At 40.5% G+C, this 23,492-nt stretch overlaps 1 protein-coding gene across 3 annotated transcripts in view; it reads right to left on the bottom strand.

Annotated features, from left to right (window-relative positions):
• The window catches only part of ccser1 (coiled-coil serine-rich protein 1), a 123,331-nt gene extending 100,930 nt beyond the window's left edge, over nucleotides 1-22,401 (bottom strand). For 2 of the 3 annotated variants that reach the window (XM_072681906.1, XM_072681908.1), the window contains exons 1-3: nucleotides 22,203-22,401; nucleotides 17,235-18,389; nucleotides 7,835-8,019 (exon numbers count right to left, since the gene is read on the bottom strand). In XM_072681906.1, coding sequence (XP_072538007.1) covers nucleotides 7,835-8,019; nucleotides 17,235-18,363 — 1,314 coding nt within the window. In that variant the 5' untranslated portion in view covers nucleotides 18,364-18,389; nucleotides 22,203-22,401. Of the gene's footprint in view, nucleotides 1-7,834; nucleotides 8,020-17,234; nucleotides 18,390-21,555; nucleotides 21,574-22,202 lie in introns of those variants that run through there. The other variant, XM_072681907.1, reaches the window with a different exon arrangement.
• Nucleotides 22,402-23,492: the final 1,091 nt, after the last annotated feature.

The following is a 23,492-nucleotide window of genomic DNA, read 5'->3' as shown; positions in this document are numbered from 1 at the left end:
GGTTTTTGTACTTTTTTTGAAGTTAGACATGTTTTTGTACCATAAAAGTAACTAATAAATGTTGTTTTTTTAAATACTGTGGTTGTGTCCTAAAATGTACCCCTGTATTATTTGAATCAGTCTCTAGGTGCCTTGATACACCATATCATTTTGAAGCATGTAAATTGCAGTTACTGACATAGGGTCAGAGACTGACATTCAGTATGGAACCACTCAGGGCACAAGTAGCCTTACAGTTGCCCTGGAACGTCAAACTTGCCATTCTCCTTGGCACAGTTGAATAATGACAGTTTGGTACATGGGAGTGACACACTGTGAACCTCACTGTGAACACTGTTGTGTCCTCCTTCAAAGGAAAATCCAGCACAGCCAAAACCCCAAACTGTTACACAACAGTCTGGACTCCTTTTATTTACACCACCAAAAGTAACAATTACTCAGCTCACTAGTAAAGCCTAAGCCAAAACACGACGATGGCTTTGGGAGATTAAGGTGTTGTTAATACTGGAGACCAGCACCTTACCACCAGGCTCTACTAGTTATGAGAAAACAGGTGTTTATGGGAAGCAGGCCTTGTGATTGCAGCTTCTCCTGTACCAGTGTCCGCACAGAAGAGAAACTTAAACTTGGCAAAAGTTTGGGGGGTCAAACAGGGTTAGGCTAAAAGCTAGGTGAGTGGCTTTTACTATCTCTTGAGACAGTAAAACTGGAGCTAAACACAGATTGGAAGGAAAAGCACTGGCTTATTCTTAAGACTCGAAAACACCAAACCCAGAGAAGCGAGTGGGACCAGGCTAAAAGCTAACTCAGTTACAATCAGCACATCATGTTGAGATAGGATCATAAACCCTATAAATAAACTTTGAGCTACAAACAGTGACCTGGACTGGTCAAGCATCAAAGACAATAAGGCATGTTGGGCTCCTACCAAGACCAGGCACACATTTCTATGTTGGGTTCATTCTCACGTTATCTACCACACATAGGGACAGAGTGGGTTTGTTCCAGCCAGAACTAACATTTATCCCCAGACAACAGGGCATAAAGTAGTAGGGTTCTAGGCGGTAGCAGCCTAGCTGTAACACAATGTTACAACTAAGCCTGGTAACAAAAACTGAGAGAAATGAGAGAAGCTACAAAACAGTCACATTTTGGAAGTTTACATTGCACTGATTCGCCAGAACCCTACAGATGTCATGCAAATAAAATATATTTGAATTTTATGGTACTGACAGTAGCTCTTCCACTCTTGGGTATAAGAAAATACCCCATATAACACAGTTTCCTTTCACGAATCGTATCTTTTGATGCAGATTTTTTAAACTGTGTTGAATCAGATTTGAAAAACTGTGTTTTTAACCCTAACCCTAAACCCTAACCCTCCATCTGTTACAATTAGGCTACCCCACAACTAATGCAGTTAGTTGTAACTTCTGTACTCCTGTCATTTTTGACTAAATTGTTCACAAACGCACACCTAGTATAGTCATATATACACATATATGCCCATACCTTATATCTGTCTGCATAGATAAAGACAGAACTATACACACACACACACACATCCAGAGATAGAAAGGTAGAGAGAAGGATGGAGACAAAAGTAAAAGGAGGTGGTACATTCCATCAACAAGCATCTGGGACAAACGGTACAGCTGTGGTCCTACAACCACTAACCATTACTGGCACACAGTATGGTGCTCTGATGGAAAACACTGGTTTTATACATTGTGTAGAGCACTGCAAACAAACAAATTGAGGTGCTGCAAAGGGTTCTTTGAGGGATGCCATAGAAAAACCACTTTTGCTTCCTTAAAGTTCAGACATATATGTGTTAAGAATCTTGTAACTGTTTAGAGAAGTCAATGTAAAGGTTCTTTACCCATTTAAAAGGTTTTTCACCTTTACAAACATGGCTCTTCTATGGCACTGTTTAAAGAACCCTTCGTAGCACCTTTTTTTGTGTGTATAGCTACAGAAGAAACACAATCAACAGATTAATAAGCAATTAAGCAAAACATACACGTTGCAACTAGCCAGATACATTAATGACATCTCTGCATGATTAAGCTGTCAGATTCTGCAGCGTCTCTAATGAACTGACTAAAAAGCACTGATTGGCTTGGAAGTAGAGCAGCTCTGTTTTCCATGAATTAGGCTTCCTTTTTCCCTTTTTTTAGCAGATCAACATTTGGCACGTTTATAAATATGTCTTGGGCAGATCCATGTCTAATCGAATGAGCTGCAAACAAGATTTATGTCTTCATCCAAGAAAACTCGCAAATAAAGGAAAACGGTAGAAGCGCAGTCCCTCCCGGTTTTCACGCTTTGGCTTTTTTTTTTTTTAAGCTGGCAAATAATGCCATCATTGCTGCCTTCCCTCTCTGAACTCTGACCTGAGCCTTTGGCTGAGGGCTGATTGCACTGGCTGGTGGAATGGATTCAGCCAAGCAGGACGGGATTTTCTCCCACAAATCCTTTTCTAGTGGGGGGAATCAGAATGTGGGCCCACGTTCCTCGCCCATATCTGGTCTATCATCAAAAAAAAAAAAAAAAAAAAACTGGAGCTGGCTGCTCATGAAGCTTTCAGAGCTTCTCTGTCCTCACACTAAATATGCTGCACCATGCTTTTTCCTATGGTTGCAAAAACCCTGCCAAATCCAGAAGAAACTGCTTTTCTCAAGAACTACTAAAGCATGGAAAACTGGATGACTTTAAGAGATGGAAATGTTCTACGCAGTTTCTGTCGTTTTAAATCTACAGAAATGACACCAGCTGCCATTTCCTTCCTTGTTGGACTCCGTTATAAGTGACAGTGAGACGGCTTCATAATCAAAAATGAATAAGTTTAATGAATGAATCATCGCGTTCATGAAGATCCTTTCTTGAAAGTTTAGTTAAGCGTTTAAAATTCATTCTCCAGTCAAGAACTTCTACCAAATTCAGTTTGATCTGACCTCTGCAGTGTAACAGAAACCGTATAGAGTTTCCTGCTTAACCCAGGTGTGTGTCTACAATGACAAAGCCATTTTGGTGCATAAATCAGAGCCAGCACTTCCTCCTGCGCTAACCAACAATAGCACAGGATGCAGACTTTTGCTCAGCTCTCACAGAAAACAGTAGCCTGGAGGCAAACGGAGCAGGTGTTCATTATTCAGGGCGGGAGAACGGCAGCATGAACAACCCAGTTTGAATCCTCTTAAATAGTGGCTGATGAAATACAACAGTGTGAACATGCTTTATACAAAAGGGGACTGATTGGATATTTCTGAACGCATTGTGTCCGCACTGTTTGCTAAGCTGAATGGGGAAATGCAGAGGATATAGCAGGTTTGCAGAGATGCTACATGACAAAGTTTGAATGAATTTAAACATCTCATATTGTTGCTGTTACACAAAACCCTTACACATTATCCTTCAAACTTTACAGGAGAAGAAAAGAAAAAACCTCCTTAACCTTCTAATGGAACGTAAAAAAATCCAAAAACAGATATACAGTGACAGATGACAGTGACGACATGCAGTATACTTTGAGTACTGTCCATTTGGAAAATCTCTCCTAACAGCTGAAATAAGCAAATATTTACAAATATTTAGACAACTCTTAACAATCATAAGTTGCCCTTACATTTTCTAAAGGCGAAATGACATCAAAACAAAGTCGGCTAAACGCTCATTGGAATAACACCAAATAATGCAGGTTAACAATGCAAATATTTTGTAGGCCGTTGCCATGTGTGTAGAGGTCATGTAGTCTTTTGAATGCTTCCCTTTTAGTAATTGGTAAGAGTTATCAAAAGTTTTCCTATTTGTCAAAGGAGGAATAAATATCTGGTATAATTATCTAACGACAGACAGGCCATCGAAACACTATATTGCCAAAGGTATTTACTCACCCATCCAAATAATTGAATTCAGGTGTTCCAATCAATTCCATGGCCCACATGTGTAAAAAAACCAAGCACCTGCTTCTACAAACATTTGCGAAAGAATGGGTCGCTCTCAGGAGCTCAGGGAATTCCAGCATGGAACAGTGATAGGATGCCACCTGTGCAACAAGTCCAGTTGTGAAATGTCAACCCTACTACATATTCCACAGTAAACGGTCAGTGGTATTATAACAGAGTGGAAGCGATTGGAAACAACAGCAACTCAGCCACGAAGTAGTACGCCACGTAAAATAACAGAGCAGTGTCAGCGGATGCTGAGGGGCATTGTGAACAGAGGTTAGCCAACTTTCTGTAGAGCCAATCGCTACAGACCTCCAAACTTCATGTGGACTGCAGATTAGCTCAAGATCAGTGCTTAGAGAGCTTCATGGAATGGGTTTCCATGGCTGAGCAGCTGCATCCAAGCCTTACATCGCCAAGTGCAAAGCAAAGCGTTGGATGCCGTAGTGTAAAGCACGCCGCCACTGGACTCTAGAGCGACGAGTCATGCTTCTCCGTCTGGCAATCCAATGGACGAGTCTGGGTTTGGCGGTTGCCAGGAGAACTGCACTGTGCCAAGTGTAAAGTTTGGTGGAGGGGGGATTATGGTGAGCGAATACTTTTGGCAATATAGTGTATATGAATATTTATAAACACTGAAATAAGCAAAAGCCATATCAGTATGAAGTGGCAGTGGGAGATATGACAAAAAAGCAGTATCTCGATACATGAAATTATAAATTATGTTTAATATGGCAAGATTTTGTGTTTCTGAAGTAAAGTTAAGAAAAAGCCCGAGCCACATTTTAAAAATACCCAAAGAGTTATTAGCAAAATGGATTTTATTGAGCATATTGCTTACTGAGCTATACTATATCCAGTTAACATGATGAATTCTCCTTTCTTTAATGTAATGAAGCCTGCAGTTGTTCAGACGCTGTTGTTCAGGTACCCACAATGTAGTCAGAAAAGCTTACTGTGGCACTATTTATCACAAAAACAATAAAATACTGTCATATTGCCCATACCTAATCATCATACTCCAATCATCCCTCAAGTTACTTCTGAAGTTGCAGCAACTTTAGAATAATTTGCTTTAGAAAAGAAAACCCTTGCATTGCAGTGAATCCTTACACTAAGGCAAAGGAATATTGGGCTACTTTGTAAAATTCCACTTGGCTATGAATAAGCTGTAGAAGCTGCAAATCTCGCCCTCATATTGCTGTGGGATAACTATATTGATTGCATTACGCTACGGCTAATTAACACAAGCAGCAGTGATAAATACACTGCAAAGCCAAAACAATGCCAGGCCTGTATATTTTACCTCCTAACCTGTTTTATGCACCACTTTTGATGAATATGGCTCTAATAGTCTTATAGCAACTCCGTTGCCAGACCCCACCGACAGTGTTGGGGTCCAGCAGACTATTTATGATGCTCTTTGCAGCAGAATTTCGAAAGAGCAAAAAACAATCTCATATTTCAGCATGTGCTGATTTCCTTTAGGCTACAACAGCTTTGTTTTTAACCTTGATAAGAACTTTTGGTGAATATAAACCTAGCTTCTTCCGTTCTTCATGGAGTAGACTATAGCTCAGAAAGCAGCAGACTCGAGCTAGTGAGTATTTTGTCAGGCTACAGTTCCTATATGCAACAGGCACCACTAATCACAAGGCAACAGAAGCTAAACTGCCAGTGTTAGAGTATGGTAAATTAGGTTTTCGTTAGATTGTGGTTTAGCCAAGCTGTACTTTGAAAAATAAGCAGGAGAAATCTAATCTATGTAATTACAATGATTGTGGAGTAGAGATAATCAGGATTTAGAGCAGTCATACTTCTTTTTAATTTTTTTTTTTTTTTGTAGCTTTTTAAGTGTTTTTTAAGTCAAAATATATCTTGTAGTTCACTCTCAGTTCTGTATTTTATGCATAAGAATAGAAAGAGCTCATGTCCTACATTTCTCATGTATTTTTTCTTCCCTTGAGGTCCAGGTTTATGTTCCAAAATAGGTCTTAATACATTTTTTATGCAAATGTCCGACCTCTATTTATCTCTTTAAATAAAACAGTCTGTTTCTGTTATTGTGCCTTTAGGGCAAGCATAAGATAAATGAGATGTGTCCTGATTGACTGTCCTATATTGAGCCTTATTCAAAAAGCACTCTGTAATATAAAAGGGTGGGACTACACAGTCAAACCCGCCTGATCTCACAGTAAAAGCGTCCACATTGGTTGTTTGTTTCGTTTAGTAAAATGACCCATTTTTAAATTCAGAGGAAATGCAACCTCTAGCGACGAAGAAAAGACTACAGATGATTCCCGTCAGAGGACTCGCAGCAGAGTCGACTCTTTAAATCCAACGAAATCTGTAAAATTTAATAATCCTAATCTACACCTACACCTACTCTGACCCTGACCTTAATCTACACCTACACCTACTCTGACCCTGACCTTAATCTACACCTACACCTACTCTGACCCTGACCTAAATCTACGCCTTAATCTACACCTACACCTACTTTAACCCTAACCTTAATCTACACCTTAATATACACCTAATCTGACCTAATGTGACTCTAACCTTAGCCTACACCTAAACCTAATCTTAACCCTTTTTCTACACCAAAACTTAACCACACTAAAATTATGAATCAATACCATTTCTCCAGTCATTTCAATTATTTACTTGTTTTTTTTTTTAATCCTCAAAAAAGTTGAGCAGCATGAACAGCATTATGTTCTCCAACACATTTGATCAATTCTTCTTTGTGCACGTGTGTGTTTGTATTTTGCTCAACAGTTCTACTAACAGGTTGTATTTTTAGACTAAAACAATTAAACTGTACGTTTCCATATGATATCATGTTACACAGTCTGAATAGGCATTTAAATAAGTTGGTTCTCATGACATAGATTCCATGTGGACTGGGAATTGCACTGTATGGACTGGGGCGCAAACAGTACATGTTGAAACCTTAACACATTTTAATCTGCCATATTTCAATAAAGCAAAGGAAATTCAGCTTTTCATGATAAGGGCCCATAAACTCCTTAAGCCCTAAAACCCCTTCTGAATTACTGAATACATTAGAGCAGCTAAAATAGTTCATACTTTATACTTTAAAGTAGCTATAATATGTTTTGTGGATTCTATGGAATTATGTGCTATCATATGGCTATAATTGTCTTCCGAACCACTACAATTGACTTAAATAAGGAAGAGCAATATGAAAGACTACTCATCATCATTCCTCGTCAGGAAGAATCTCAGGCATAAATGATTCATGAGTACTTCTCATACAACAGTCAGAATAATTACTGTAAAGAGCAGCTGAACAACACAACTACACCCAAGCATTCATGAGTCAGTTTGTTGAGGAAAGAACACCTGCATTTAGTCAGCCACGTTGCTAAAGTAAGAGATCTGTCACGGAAGGGCAAAAAGGAGAACTCAGCTCTACACATAACATGAGAGAGGACTCCCGCAGCTAGCAGGCACTGCTGAGTTGCTGAGCAACCCTGCATGAGAGGATTTGTCTGTTCAATTAAGTGCTGTGATTTTATCCCTGGTTGCGAATCTAATCTTTTAAAAGACAGCATGAAGGACTAAGCTAGCTAAGTCTATACCAGAGGTGAGGTCGCTTCCTTGTAGAAAGCTGACGTGCACGTGGTGCACACTTTCGCTTCGGCTCAAACGGCTCAAACAAGGCTAATTTACTTGAGTGGCGTCTGGCCAAAGTGTTTAAGATTAGGGAGAAGAAGCCTGAGCCCACCCTTGTGGAAGTTCTTCTTCTGTCAGGCTTAGTTTAATCGCGTTAGACTGGTATCTTCTCTTTAGAGATGGACTGGTTGGGGAAAATAAATAAATAAAAGATGCCACATAAGCTTCCTCAAACAACTCACCATGCTGCCCAATTTAGAGGATGAGGAGTTGGTTCTCTGTTTGGCCAGAGTGCTGGCCTCCATGCAGTGAGGCTCTTTGAGGTTTAGGTGAAGCCTGGGTCCTCCAGCACCCTCCGAGGCCGAGCGGAGCCGCCTCTCCATCCTCATCACTTCATGGTACGGGCTGATGCTGCTGCACATGGACACTGCGGAAGGCACAATACAAGATGATATATAGGTGTGCAATAATGAGGATAGTAAAAGCCAAAATTATGGTTTTACCAGACAGATGTAGTCATTCTGTTCTGTTTCTCTTGTTAAAATGTGCCCAGTATATGCTGGAGCATTCACTCAATGGCAAACACTGCAGTTAACTACGTTCTTGTTTACTACGGTATGCTGAAATACAGCATGCAGTGGAAAATATCCAGTGGAAAAAGCAAAATGATTGGGAAACCAATGTCAAATTTCTGTTACCATGAGTAGTTAAGTGAGAATAAGCTGAAGAAACTCCAATACTGAATACAGTTAAAGGTTAGTGTATTCTTTTTGGTTTGTAATATACAAGTGAAAGGGATTGCTAGAAACACAAATCGAATCTCCTGTTTCCCTGCGAAAGACCTTTAGGGAGATGTAGCACAAGCGGTGCACTATTCTACTGTGCAGCAACACCTACTCAAACATGACCTGTGTGAAAGAGTCATCAGAAGAACTTTCCCTGCATCCACACTATAAACCTCAGAAGCTTTTAAAGGAACATCTAGAGAAACCTGATGCAATTTGGAAACAAGTCCTAAAATAGAACTTTATAACTTTATGATCAAATGATCATGAAACGTTAAGCACAGGCTTTGGGTGGATCAGGCTTTGGGCTTGTGTTGCAGCCAGTGGCACAGGAAACATTTTACTTGGAGTGAGACAAATGGATTCAAGTAAATACCAGAAGATATAAGCAAACATCACAACAATTAAAAAAAAAGCTGAAGATGAAACGAGGATGGCTTTTACATCAGGATAACGATCCTCAACACACCTCAGCGTCCAAATGGACTCAATATCAGTATTATTGTAAATCTGTGGACAGGTCTCAAAAAACAGATGCAAGATGACTCACAGAAGAAGTCTTTTGCAAGGAAGAATAGATCAAAATCTCACAAACTAGAACTGAAAGACTCTCCAGTGGCTACAAATAGTGTTTACAAGCTGCACAAGAGACTTGAAATTCTGGCCAGTGGTGCCTAAACATTTGCACATCACTGTATCTCCCAGCTACTGGAGATTAGCTACAACTACAAATGCTACTGTCAGTGGTTCTGACTGTAATTGCTGCAAAGCCAGAATATAGGGAGCCTAAAGCAAGCCTAAAAAGGGTCTTACACTGGCATCCTCTTCTCTGTTCTCAGCTGTCATTAATGGAGTGCTAAGCACTGAATTTTCGATTTAAAATATAAAAGAAGTGACAATGATGGATGCGTTATGCTGCACTAGGCATTACCACCATATGCTTTACAATTACAATGTATGTCAACATTTTTGGGGGATTATTTCAATACTCTTGGCCTTTGGTGACACTCGACTGCATTACTCTGATGTATATTTTATAGCTTCACATCGGAATTGTACATTCCACATTCATTTTTGCCTGCATTAAGCAGGCCGTGATTATACAGGCCATTAGTTAGCAAATGAATAAAACAACAACACAGAAAGCAATGTGAAAATATCTGCAACTATAATATGCTTTTGCCATATCGCCCACACTGAGGGGAAAAAGAAAACAGAAAAGAGGACCCTGAATTCTACAAAATAGAAAACACCCACACAGGAGAGCAATAGCAAAGGTGTCATTGAGGAAGGCTGCATGACACTCACTGAAGAAGCTTGGAAACAAAAACTCATGGTACATGATAAAAAAGCAAACAAGGCTCAGATACAGCTGGCTTTCAGCAATGTTCTATTTCAGTGAGTAACAAATAACTAGTTCAGTTTGACATCACTCATATCTGCTTGGACTTTTTCAGGTCAAGACTACACACAGACTGAAATAAAGATGAATTAGAGAGGCAGAGTGGATGTCTTAGACCCATGCATTACACCCGACATAGAAAAACATCAAAGTGACAAACGAGACGGCTCCGATTTTGTCTTCAGCTTTGTTATGTGGGCAGGTAACCTGATCTATCAATTCTGTCAAATCTGTTTACAGCTTAGCTGCATTCTAACAGGAGCTTAACCATGCATACTCGTAACTTATACATAAGACAAAAGAAGTGCTGACATAAACTGTGTTCAGTTGCAAGCATGAAACTGAATAGTTCCCCAAAAATATTCAAACTTAATATCCAAACAGGAACCATTCACTAAAGTAGGCCAGACAAACACAACAAACTCGCACAGACCGTGCGGCACTAGTACGGATTTTGGTGAATAAGGTAATGGTTCCCAAAATTACTGACGTCATGTCAAAATCAGACCATAAGGCCACTCATCATGCAAGAACAAAGATGTGTTTACATTCAGCATAGCCTAGCTCCCATATTTTAACAGTGAAACATATCTTCTGACTATTTGTTTTTTCCAATAGGTTCATTAGGCCCTCAGACCCACTTCTAACTACCTGTTCCTCTCGTATGCTTCAGCAAAGTCTTCTAATTTAAAGTTTCAGTTTAAACTATTTAACCTTTAATGCCTATATGTGGGCATATACCTCAAACATATTAGTATTTATAGTAGATTCTGAATGATTAGTACTTTTTGAATAATTAGTATAGGTACTGAATAATAAATAGATACTGAATAATTAGCAGTTACTAAATACTAAGTAAAAAAAGTACAAAATAATATGTGGGTACTGAATAATTTGTATAGACTGAAGCAGGACTTGGCGATATGGCAAAAATACTATATCACGATATTTAAAGACATTTTTCCACGATACGTGACATTTATCACGATACATGTAATCACAGACTTTATACAATACATCAGTAGCGACAGTTTTCTAAAAACTCCTATTTAGATACTTGTGATTTTTATTCAACATTCACTGCACTTCATCTAATTGCACAGTTTAATTACACTGTGTGTAAAGAAACTTGCAGTGGATCAGCGTTCTTTAAGCACTAACAGTATCCCTATTATGCTATGGAAAGCATATTGTCTATCACAATAACAAAATTGATCACAATATGATAAAGTATTGTCATATTGCCCACCTCTAGACTGAAGTTAGTATGAAATTAACATGTACTGAATGATTACTGTTTAGTACATAAGATCAAAGATAGTAAGTAAGACAGTAAGATAGTAAGGTGCTAAAAATTAGTGGATACTAAAGGTACTTAGTAGGCATTGAATAATTACTACTTATTGAATAATTAGTAGGAACTGAGTAATTAGTAGGTACTGAATAACTAGTATGTACTAAATAATGATCAGTTACTAAACTAGTACTAAACTGATAACCACTTTCGTGGCCAGGTGTGGTTCATGCCCTCATTATTTTATTTTTACAAATTAAGGAGATCAGGAGTTTATTCCAGGTGTCCCTTGCATTTGGTAGCCGTTCATGGGTTAACTCTCTAATGCGTGGTCTACTGCCAACACAAGTGAAAGGGTGAAAAAGCACAAGGAAATAGTAGGTACTAGATACTTACATCCTAAAAAGTATGCACTGAATAGCAGGTTTTAAAATTTTTACTTTGAATAACTGAAAAATACTAAAAAACTAAAATTATGCCGGAGGCGAAGGGGTTAAAAGTGATCCTAAAATTATTGGTTAGTCAAGCCTACCCCACAGAGAAGTGTTTTTTTTACTTCTCCTTACTTCTGCTAATTTAATATGCGCACTCATGACTGGGGAAGTTGTGGAACTTCAGCCAGGTATAAACTGGACAGCACCCTATATTTCGTCTGGGCCTAGACAATGAAACGAATCCACTGAATCACCCCTTCCTAAACCACATCCACCACATACAGGCTCTTGCAAAGTTGCCATGACACGTTCTGACACGTCCAGACAAGTTCAAGAGTCATCTTTCTCTATATACATGTAAATCATCAACCTCGACGTGTACAGGGTATACACTCTCCTGCAGAAGCATTGAGAAACAGGAGAAGGGCATAGTGAGAGCCAATATCACATCTCCACTGGAGGAAATTCAATACAGTGGAACACAGTTGGCTTTCATGAAACCTCTCAGCCACAGTCATTCTGGAGTGAAAGCTCTAAAATGGTAGGATATCAAGTTAGGAAAGTGTTGAGGGGGAAAAGAGCAGCAAAGCAGTGCAGCATCTAAATGAATGTTGTCAGTGGGCCCAAGCAATATTGTCTTTTAGACACTAAGAAGAGTTGGTAAATCCCAACCTGATGCAGTAAATGACAGACAAGCAATTCTCAGTGATTTTCCTTCTCGTAGATCAAAAAACTGAAAAACACCAAAATCTTCTATAACTGAGGCAATACATTTACAATATCAAGCTTGAAAGTGCATCGCTAAGTCTGAAATTTACTGCTACTGCCATGGGATTAAGTGTTGTTATGAACATCTGCAACAAGGAACATGTACCAATACATTTTCAACCGCTAATCAAGCTGCATCCAATTTCTTCCAACAGACAATAATGAAAGAAAGAAAAATGTATATATACCATCAGATCCATAAGTATTCTGATAGTGAAGCAATTTCAGTCAATTTTGCCTTTGTGCACCACTAAAATTGAAATGAAATATATATACAATCAGATCCAGAAGTATTCAGACAGTGAAGCAATTTCAGTAAATTTGTGCACCACTGAAATTGAAATGAATGTGATCAAGAAGTGATTAAAGTATAGACTTTATATCAAGAAGGTTATTACAAATATTGCATTTAGGAACTACCGCCATTATTTGCACAGTCCCTCCATTTTTTCAGGCTTAAAAAGTAATTGGACAGTTAACTGATATACACTTTCATTATTTTTAATGTACAAATTCAGGAGATAAAAGGTCTGAAGTTTATTCCAAGTGTTTTTGCATCTAGTAGCCGTTCATGGGTTAACTGTCAATACGTGGTCTAATGTCACTGCAAGTGAAGGAGGCCATCATTAGGGTGAAAAAACAAAAGAAACCTACCAGAGAGGTAAGAGACACTTTAGGAGTGGCCAAACCAAATGGTTTGGTTTATTCATAAAAGGAAATGAAAATGCACTGGTGAGCTTAGCAACTCACTAGTAAAAAACCTGTAAGGTCCAGTCTAGTCACGTCAAGTACACTGCAGAGAGAGGTCGAGGAGGAAGGAATGTCATTGTCAAAGGTCTACAATCAAAAGATGCCTTCGTGATGGTAAACACATAGAGTTCACATCAAGATGCGAACAACTGGAACAGAGAGTTTAGATTCAACTGATAGAAACAATCCAAAAATGCCTAGCCAGTTCTGGACCAAGATTCTTCGGACAGATGAAGAGTGCAAAACATCATCTGTCAAACATGATGGAGGCACTGTTATGGAATGGGAACGTAGGTCTGCCGAAGCTATACTTTCTGCTCAGGTTCAGTAAAATGCTGCAAAACTGATAGGATAGTGCTTCACAGTACAGATGGATAATGACCAATGACATGCTGCAAAAGCAAGATCCCCCAAGAGCATTTTACAGAATGTTTTAAATGGCTCGGTCAGTCACGTGACCTCAACCTAACTCAGCAGGTTTTACTTACTTACTGAAGACAAAACTGAGGTCAACTCAAGGTGGATTGCAGCAAAGGTCTGGCAAAGCCTCTCAAAGAACCTTTTTGCTTTTGGTGATGTCAATGGATTCCAGACTTCATTTGATTTGCATCAAATAATTAAAAAAGCTCTTTATATTTATAAGTATGTTAGTTTGTGCAATTACTGTAGAGCCTCCTTGACTCATTGAACTCCTTGAAGTAGCCTAAAGCTGCTTGCCAAACATATTGATTGCTTCACAGCAAATCCACTAAGATGTTGTACAGAGGCAAAATCACAATTTGCTTCACTGTCCAAATACTTATGGACCTGACTGTATGCCAGTCTAAATGCTTCAGGCTTATTCTAGTCATCCTCCCTGACTAAAAGTGCTGCACTCTAGTCAATACAAATGTGTGCTCAAACCACAGCCTCAGGTTATCAGTGAGGGGAGCAGTGTTTTACTTTGGACAATGTTCAACAGATTGAGCAGAACAAATCAGACCATGTTAGTGTAACTCTATGAGACAGCTGCAGTGATCTCAGCGAGCTGATCCAACATTTAAAACCGGCTTAAAGATCAGAGATGAAAACATGCAGACAGCACATTGTAAGGGTGGCTGACCTTACTCTGAGATCTGTTTGTGATGCCTGAGGGTGTTAATTAGAGGTGCGCCGATTACGATATTCTCGGCTGATTAAAATTTCTGATTTTGTAAACAAATTTACATTTATAGAATTTAGCTGACGCTCTTATTCAGAGTGACTTATATTCAAGGTTACTTATATTACAAAGGTGGGCCAGTGTAGGGTTAGGAGTCTTGCCCAAGGACTCCTAGCCGACCAGACCGGGAATCACTGGCCTCCCACATGGCCAAATGCGATTTTTGTTATTTCTAAGAATTATAAATGACAGCATACAGAAACGTTTTGGTTCAACTTATTAATTTATTAATAAATTAATAAGTTTATTAATTTATAATTATTAATTATTAAATTAATAATTAATTTATTAACTTATTATTAATAAATAAAACAGATATTAAATATCTGTAACAGTGCATCCGAACATTTTTAGCTATTCTAGATTCTAAACAGCTTCTGACCGTGTTGTAAACAATAGCTGAGGCTACTGCCAGTTCCTAAATACACCAATTATAAACCAAATGATAATAAAATAATAAACTAAACACAATAACCAGAGTTTCCACTCCATCATGCTTAAAAAAATATCAGCGGCAGCTAAGAAACATGTGCGCTCATCATGTGTCAAATTTAACGAGGCGACCAATAAGACGAGTGTTAAAGTGAACTGGAGTGAAGCAGGGCTGACTGGTGGGACAGGGTTACATGTTGCTGATTCTTACACAGACTGAGTTGGAAGGATTTTATTCGCCTCCAAAATGAAGCACAGTAAGTGCTAATGGTTAGCCTGTCCACTCGGACATGAGATGTGGCGTTGAACATGAAGAAAGGCTCTGCTATTCAAAACTCAGGCAGTTTCCTTGTGGAGCAGACTGATATGTGTGCAAATGCGCTTTATAAAGACCTTGTTTCCAACGAGATGCACCATACAGATGTGTGCCATAGCATTTGTTAGTGTATGTGTGTGTGTGGCTGTGTTTGTGGCTGTGGTGCCCAAGTGTAAACGCAACCGGCACAGAATCAGTTATATGAGACTGATCAGGCCACCAGGTCACCAGTTATGGCCAATCATGCTGGAAAGTGCCCAATTCCAGTCACTGGTCGATTGGTCGGTGCATCTCTAGTTATTATTAAGTTAAACACACTCAAAAAAAATAAGGGTGCTACACAAGGGTCTTTGAACGATGCCATAGAAGATCAACTTTTGGTTCCATAAAGAACCATTTCTGTAATGGTGATGTGACCTTTTAAAAGAACCTTTAGCATCAAGCACATCTCTATGTGTGAGTGTGACAAAAAACCTGCACACTGCCAGTGCTGTCAAAGAGCCTGTTTCTTTAATACTGCACCGCACCAATGAAACTATTGCAGCTCTACCAGTCAGAATCCTACAAACTGCCTACATGTCTACATAACATACTTGCGAAATTTCAAACAGACTTGATCATTCTGTTTCTGGCACCATATGACACAAAGTGGCTGACGTATGTTGCATAGCTAAACAGTAGTAGCAGCCATCTAAAGCCTGCATATTGTCTGTAGTGCCCTTTTTGTCCTATAACTGTATGCAATACAGTGAAACAGAACACATTACCGAGTCTATCAGAAACTTGATACGAGTGGCTGGGGACTGTGTAATGAATTAGCCATGCCGTTTGTGCGGTCCTGTTCGGTAGTCTATTACACCGGTAACAAAAAGGGTTCTTTATAATAGTCAGTCCTCAGGGTCCCCATATGGTCCACAATGGTGCTCCAATTCACTGTGCAGCACACAGGAACAGAAGTAAAATATGGACTGTCTGGAGGGCCCTGAGGAATGGTTTGAGAACAACTGCAATATTTGATATAAAAAATAAATAAATAAATAATAAATAAAATAAAAAAAAATAAAAAAAAAAAATATATATATATATATATATATATATATATATATATATATATATATATATATATATATATATATAAAACAAGATTCCCATCATACACTCTTAAAAATAAAAATGCTACAAAAGGTTATTTGAGCAATGCCATAGAAAAAACAGAAGAAATGGAAGAAGTTCCATTAAGAATAATTTTTGTGCAAGATATATGTGTAATGCACCTTTATTTGAAAGGTTAAAAGAAGCTGATGTAAAGGTTCTTTACCAGTGTAATGATTTTTCTCACTGACAGCTCCTTTAAAAAAAGTGGTTATTTTATGTCAGGGGTATTTAACCTCTAAAAAGCTTATGGACCGCCGGCACAAACTCAATTACCAAAGAACAGAACAGCACCAACCAGTTTCTACAGAAGTCTCTGTAGTTACTGAATAATATGTCTTTCTGCATTAATGGGTTAAATAGTCCCGAAAGTTTTCTCAAGGCCAGGTCTGGAAGATAATGTCTAACTTGCATTGTGATTCAGCAACCTATCCTGTATACTGCATTTGCCTAGCAGTTATATCAAAGGGGAAGAATAAACATGTACAAGTCAATCAATCCTTGAGTAAAACTTTTTCTCTTTCAAGAGCATGCTGTGTAAATGAACTTTCCACTGACTTTCCACTTTTCCCTGCTTTCCTCTCCAACCGTTGTCTCTCGTCCCTTCTCTGTATGTGTGCCACTCACTCAAGTCACAGCTCTCATTAAAATGCACAGATCTGACTGGCTAAGCAGCGTCATGTGCCATATTTGGTGTGTGAGTTTCCTGAGCCGTTAACTCTGTACTATAAAGACTACATATATATATAAATAAACATTCATGAAATAGTTCTCAATTGTGTAATAGATATAAGTCCAGGTCCGGATTTAACAGCTCCTGGGTCTGGACCTGGACAGCTGTCTGCCTCTGTTCTACGAATCGCACAACGAACCCCTTAGAGCACCTGTATATAACCATTACATATGCTAAAGAACCCTATAGTACAATTTTTACAGGACGTACATGTTGAAAAAAAAACGTTAAAAGAAATGCTGTCGCTTAACTGTCTCTGTTGTGTGATACAGATTTGTATTAACAGGCAATACATTAAATATAACCTGTATTTAATGTAATAACTGCACTGAAACACACACAGTCATGTTTCGACTGTAACAGACTCAATCATACCTGTGTGGGGTTTCCTCAGGTGGCTTGGCCTGCTCTCCAGTTTGGACAGGCCGGTTGATTTACCCGGCTGCTGGATGAGGAACGTATTTCGAGGCCTCCTTTCTCTGGGCTCGGGGTTAGAGCTGCTCTCCTCACTCAGCTCTGGGGCAGGCTCACTCTCGCTGGCCTCTGACTGTTCAGGCTGGACCTTCTCCACAGTCTGCACTGTTGCTGGCTCTGTGTGCACTGTGGTGCTTTCGCACTGTGTGTCGGCTGCTTGGCTAGAATCTGGCAGTATAGGCTTTTCCTGAACAGGCTGGATTACGTTGAAGCACATCTGTGAGGTAGACACAACCTGGTTGAACTGTTCCGGTGGCGCGGCTGGACTCGGAGCAGGCAGTGCGTCCACTTCTGAGACAGAGTCCTCAGTGACGTGGACAAAGTCCGATGGAGTGATGGCAGTCGTGCGGTCTTCAGAGATCATGGGGGACTGTAGAGAGCTCTCCCCCAGTTCTCCAGGCCAGGAACCAGGGGTGCCTGTTTTAGGGGGCTCCGCTGTACCGTCCTGGCCTTTACTTTGTTCTACCGCACTGGGGGAGTTCTTGGAAAAGCGATGGTGGGCTGAAAAGGACTTGGGCAGCAGCTGTTTCTTGTGCCTGGATGATCTCTTGCTGCTGACATCGTCCATAAACCCTGAATCATCCCCCTCATTAGTTCCTGAGCTGATGCAGTTGATGAACACGTTGCGGTTGGTGGAAGATTTCTCGAAGTCCTCTGTATGGGAACGGCTGATCTTCTTCTTGTGCCCTCCGAAACCGAATGAATGCCGCGTCTTGGAGTTGCAGCCGTCGTTAAAGCCCAGCTCAGACGTTTGGCTACGGTCGTCCAGATTTAGCTGGCCGGGGTCGATGCGTGTCTCACTGCTCCTCTTGCTGTGGAAGCTGATGGAGGGTGTCCGGAAGAGGCTGCGGCGCTTGCCTGTGCTGCTGGAGCTCGAATTGGTGCTGGAGGGGGACGAGGTGTGAACGCCATTGCCCACACCTCCGGAGGAAGGCGAGGATGGGAGTGACTCCTGCCTTTTGTTCGCACTCCGCCTGAAGATGGGTAACCTGGAGACCAGGGTGGAGCGACGAGGCCCTGATTCGCCCATCAAGGATCAGCATCAAAGTTGACACTCTAATGAAAGGAATAGAAAGAAAACAGGGCATGTTCAATTTACTTTAAGATTACATGTCCCTTTATTCAACTGAACTGAAGAATTGCCATCAGTCCACTTTAATTAACTGGTGAGCTGAATCAGGTGTATTTGAGCATGGAAACCACCTAATTGTGCTGGAGGTCTGGTGTGCCAGGAACGGAACCAAGGAGTCGTGTTTACTACTACTATTACTACTAGTGGGGCTCAGCGGCTCAGCGGTTAGAGCGCCGGGATATTGATAACAGGGTTGTGGGTTCGATTCCCGGGCTCGGCAAGCTGCCACTGTTGGGCCCTTGAGCAAGGCCCTTTACCCTCTCTGCTCCCCGGGCGCTGGAGTTGGCTGCCCACCGCTCTGGGTGTGTGTGTGTACTCACTGCCCCTAACACATGTGAGTGTGTGTTCACTACCAGATGGGTTAAATGCGGAGGACACATTTTGCTGTACAGTGTACACTGTACAGTGAAAAATACGTGCACCTTTACCTTTTTTACCTTACTTTTGCTGCCATACAATCTACTGCTTGTACCATTATTACTACTACTATTGCTGCGGCTACTGCTAATATTGGCATTACTACTACTGCTCAAATTGTAATAAGCTACCACTATTGCTACTACTATTACTAGTCCTAGTACTGGTATTATTGCTATTATTACTACTACTACTGCTACTATTACTACTATTACTGCTAAATATAATACTATTACTACTATTCCTACTATTGGTATTACTGCTACTACTACAACTGCTACTATTACTATTACTACTATTCCTACTATTGGTATTACTGCTACTACTACAACTGCTACTATTACTATTACTACTATTCCTACTATTGGTATCACTACTACTACTACTGATACTACTACTACTGAATATATTACTCTTAGTACTATTCCTACTACTGGTATTACTACTATTACTACTACTGCTACTATAACTACTATTATTACTACTACTACTTTTATTTATACTATTTCTACTACTAATAATAATAATACTAATAATACTATTCTTACTACTACTACTACTACTCCTGATACTATAACGATAATTCCTACTACTGGTATTCGTACTACTGGTATTACTACTACTACTATTACTACTATCGCTGCTATTTTCACTATTACTATTCCTACTATTCCTACTGCTACTATTATTACTACTACTGCTGCTGTTACTTCTTCTTCTTCTTCTACTACTACTACTACTACTACTACTATACCTACTGCTGATACTATTACTACTATTGGGACAGCGGTTAGAGCGTCGGGATATCGATAACAGGGTTGTGGGTTCGATTCCTGGGCTTGGCAAGCTGCCACTGTTGGGCCCTTGAGCAAGGCCCTTTACCCTCTCTGCTCCCTGGGTGCTGGAGTTGGCTGCCCACCACTCTGGGTGTGTGTGTGTGTGTACTCACTGCCCCTAGTTCACTAGTGTGTGTGTGTGTGTGTGTGTGAGTGTGTGTTCACTACCACAGATGGGTTAAATGCGGAGGACCCAATTCGCTGTACAGTGCACACTGTACAATGACAAATACGTGCACCTTTATCATTACTACCATTACTAATACGGTTGATACTATTCTCACTCCTATTACTAGTATTCTTATTATTATTATTACTACTACTACTACTACTACTACAACAACTATTACAGGTATAACTATTATAACAGGCATAACTATTCTTACTACTACTATTACCAGTACTGTTACGCCGGGATATCGATAACAGGGTTGTGGGTTCGATTCCCGGGCTTGGCAAGCTGCCACTGTTGGGCCCTTGAGCAAGGCCCTTTACCCTCTCTGCTCCCCGGGCGCTGGAGTTGGCTGCCCACCGCTCTGGGTGTGTGTGTGTGTGTGTGTGTACTCACTGCCCCTAACACATGTGTCAGAATCAGAATCAGAATCAGAATCTCTTTATTTCACCAAGTATGTTACCCATACAAGGAATTTGTCTTGGTGAGAGCAACACGCATGACAAGTAACAAAGAAACAAAGAAACTACTACTACTGCTACTATAACTACTATTATTACTACTACTACTTTTATTTATACTATTTCTACTACTAATAATAAGAATACTAATAATACTATTCTTACTACTACTACTACTACTCCTGATACTATAACGATAATTCCTACTACTGGTATTCAGACTACTGGTATTACTACTACTACTACTACTATTACTACTATCGCTGCTATTTTCACTATTAATATTCCTACTATTCCTACTGCTACTATTATTACTACTACTGCTGCTGTTACTTCTACTACTACTACTACTACTACTACTACTACTACTACTACTACTACTACTACTACTACTACTATAACTATACCTACTGCTGATACTATTACTACTATTGGGACAGCGGTTAGAGCGTCGGGATATCGATAACAGGGTTGTGGGTTCGATTCCTGGGCTTGGCAAGCTGCCACTGTTGGGCCCTTGAGCAAGGCCCTTTACCCTCTCTGCTCCCTGGGTGCTGGAGTTGGCTGCCCACCACTCTGGGTGTGTGTGTGTGTGTACTCACTGCCCCTAGTTCACTAGTGTGTGTGTGAGTGTGTGTGTGTGTGTGTGTTCACTACCAGATGGGTTAAATGCGGACACATTTGACAAATACGTGCACCTTTACCTTTACCTTTCCTATTACTACTGCTACTGCTGCTACCACATGTTTCATTAAACAGACAAACAGGTAAATCAGCTCTAAAGTTGCTGAAGTCCAGCACAGTCTAATGATTCCTCGTCACACCAACCTGACCAGACCTGGCAATAAGTGATGACCTGTGGTGGACACGGGCCCTCAAGGATCACCACTGATGAGTCCGGCTTTACACTGTGTATGGGCTGAAAGCTAATTCACACACTTCATCATAAACATAAACATGTCCGGCAGGTCACATCTCTTACACAGCAACCTTCCTCCCTATAATAATAATAATAATAATGTGTTTCTAATAAGACTATAACAACACACTCCCACACACACCCTCACACAGTCGGAGATCCACCCAGCTCTACACCTCACTATGGAATGTATGCAGTCTTGTCTAATTCTCAAACAGCCCGCATTTGCTTTATTACTGGAAATACTCAGCAAGGTCATCCACCATAGCCTGAGCAGCACCTCACCAGCAGCTCGGCTCCACCACGCTGAGCAGGGCTTCCTGTTCAGCGGACGTTTCCGTGACAGACACCTGACTGGCAGACAGCTCGGACCGCTACTCCGTGCAGGTGCAGGTGTAGAGCCGAGGACCAAATTAGACCGCTGAGCTCCAGCTCAGAGCCGTAGGCCAATTAGACTGACAGAACCTGCGTCCTTACAAAAAAAAACCCCATTCACAAAAATCGGGCTCATTTCCATGGCCAGTTCTTAGCTGGCATCACCACGTCGCCGAAGGAGAAGCGCCTCGTTAATCAGACCGACACGCACTGAAAACATGGGCGCTTCAGACTGACAGCTCTGAGAGTATTGTCCTGAGCTACAGCACAGAGCTGGAGGAGAGCAAGACCCACAATCGTGGGGAGAAATTAAACACATGTGACTGTTATTTCATATCGCAGGAATGGCGCAGACTATTATTCAATTGCTGGTGTGTAAAAAAAATAATAAAAAAAAACGAGGAAGGCACCGTGGGTTTGAGTCGGCAATGAATAGCGAAGGCAGGCTAACGCTAGTACCGCTAGAGCCGCCTGCTACCACCGAGAACCCCGAGCAGCTAGCAGCACCCGTGCTAGGTCAACCCGCTCCTCAAGACGGAGATAGGAAACACGTATACCTGCAGAATTTCCCGGTCCGGAGGCTTTCCCGTATTCCGCCTGCTTTCGACTTGTTTACGTGGCCGAAAATAACTCTGGCACGGCAGTGAGTGAATGTCATCTACGCCTCAGATTCCCAGCAGTGGAGCCTCGGCTGGTCGCACAAGTGCACCTCGAGTGACGTGGAGTCTCCTCTCCGCTCTTCCGTGTTGCCGCTGTCGTCACGCGCCGCCATCGCACAGGTAGGTCTGATGCTGCACTGTTTACAGTAGTCAGAAACGCTGGGCAGGTTTTATGTAACACGAGGCTCATCTGTTCAGGAACCCGGTTTGGTAAAGGATGGATATGATTTAAGAACAATTTTCAAAGGTAATGTTGAAGATAGATTTTTTTATTTTTTTCATATGGGATAAAAATGATGTATCTGAGCTGCTGTTCTCTTTGGAAGAACTGGGCTGTTCCTGCAGACCTTTTGGATTAAAGAACTAGTACAATCAATAATAATAATAATAATAATATTATAATAATAATGTCCAGAACAAATATACAGATTTAGAACTGTTCCTGCAGAGCTTTATGTGTTATAGGGTTTCACAACTACAAGTATTGCTATTATTATTAATAATAATAATTATTATTATTATAATAATCATATAAATATGAATAATAATACTGCAAGTCCTATTTCCACTAAGAATACTGCTACTACTATTGCTACTCCATTAGTAGGAGTACTACTAATACTAATATTACTACTACTACTAATACTGCACTGCCACTAGTAGTATTAGTAATACTATAATATTATAATAAGCATATTCATCATTTGTGTTGGTTGGATTTTGGCCTCGCCTTTAACCCATCCGTGCAGTGAACACACACATTCACACTAGTGATCAAACACACTCAGTTACAGTGAGCACACATCATGCCTGAGCAGTGGGCAGCCATCGCTGCGGCACCCAGGGAGCAAAGAGGGTGAAGGGCCTTGTTCCAGGGCCCAACAGTGGCAGCCTGCCAGTCCCAGGAATGGATATATATATTATTCTTATATTTATTATTCTATTATTAATCTTGACCAGTGTGAGACATGAGTGTAGGTTAGTACTGAATGAGCTTAAGTAAACTCATTCTGCATGGTTATGATGCTCTGCAGTGCAGCCTGATGAATTCTCTCTAAAGCTGTGATTCAGCTTTAGGCCACGTGGGGTCCCTCTTTCCTCACCGTTCTGTGCAGTGCCTTGCTCAAATGGTGTTTATCACATAACTGTGGTCATTAGACAATTCAACTAAACAGTGAGAGGCTGTTC

The sequence above is a fragment of the Salminus brasiliensis genome, chromosome 6 (assembly GCF_030463535.1).
Source record: "Salminus brasiliensis chromosome 6, fSalBra1.hap2, whole genome shotgun sequence".
Lineage (NCBI taxonomy): Eukaryota > Metazoa > Chordata > Actinopteri > Characiformes > Bryconidae > Salminus > Salminus brasiliensis.
This window is presented reverse-complemented; position numbering and strand designations above follow the sequence as displayed.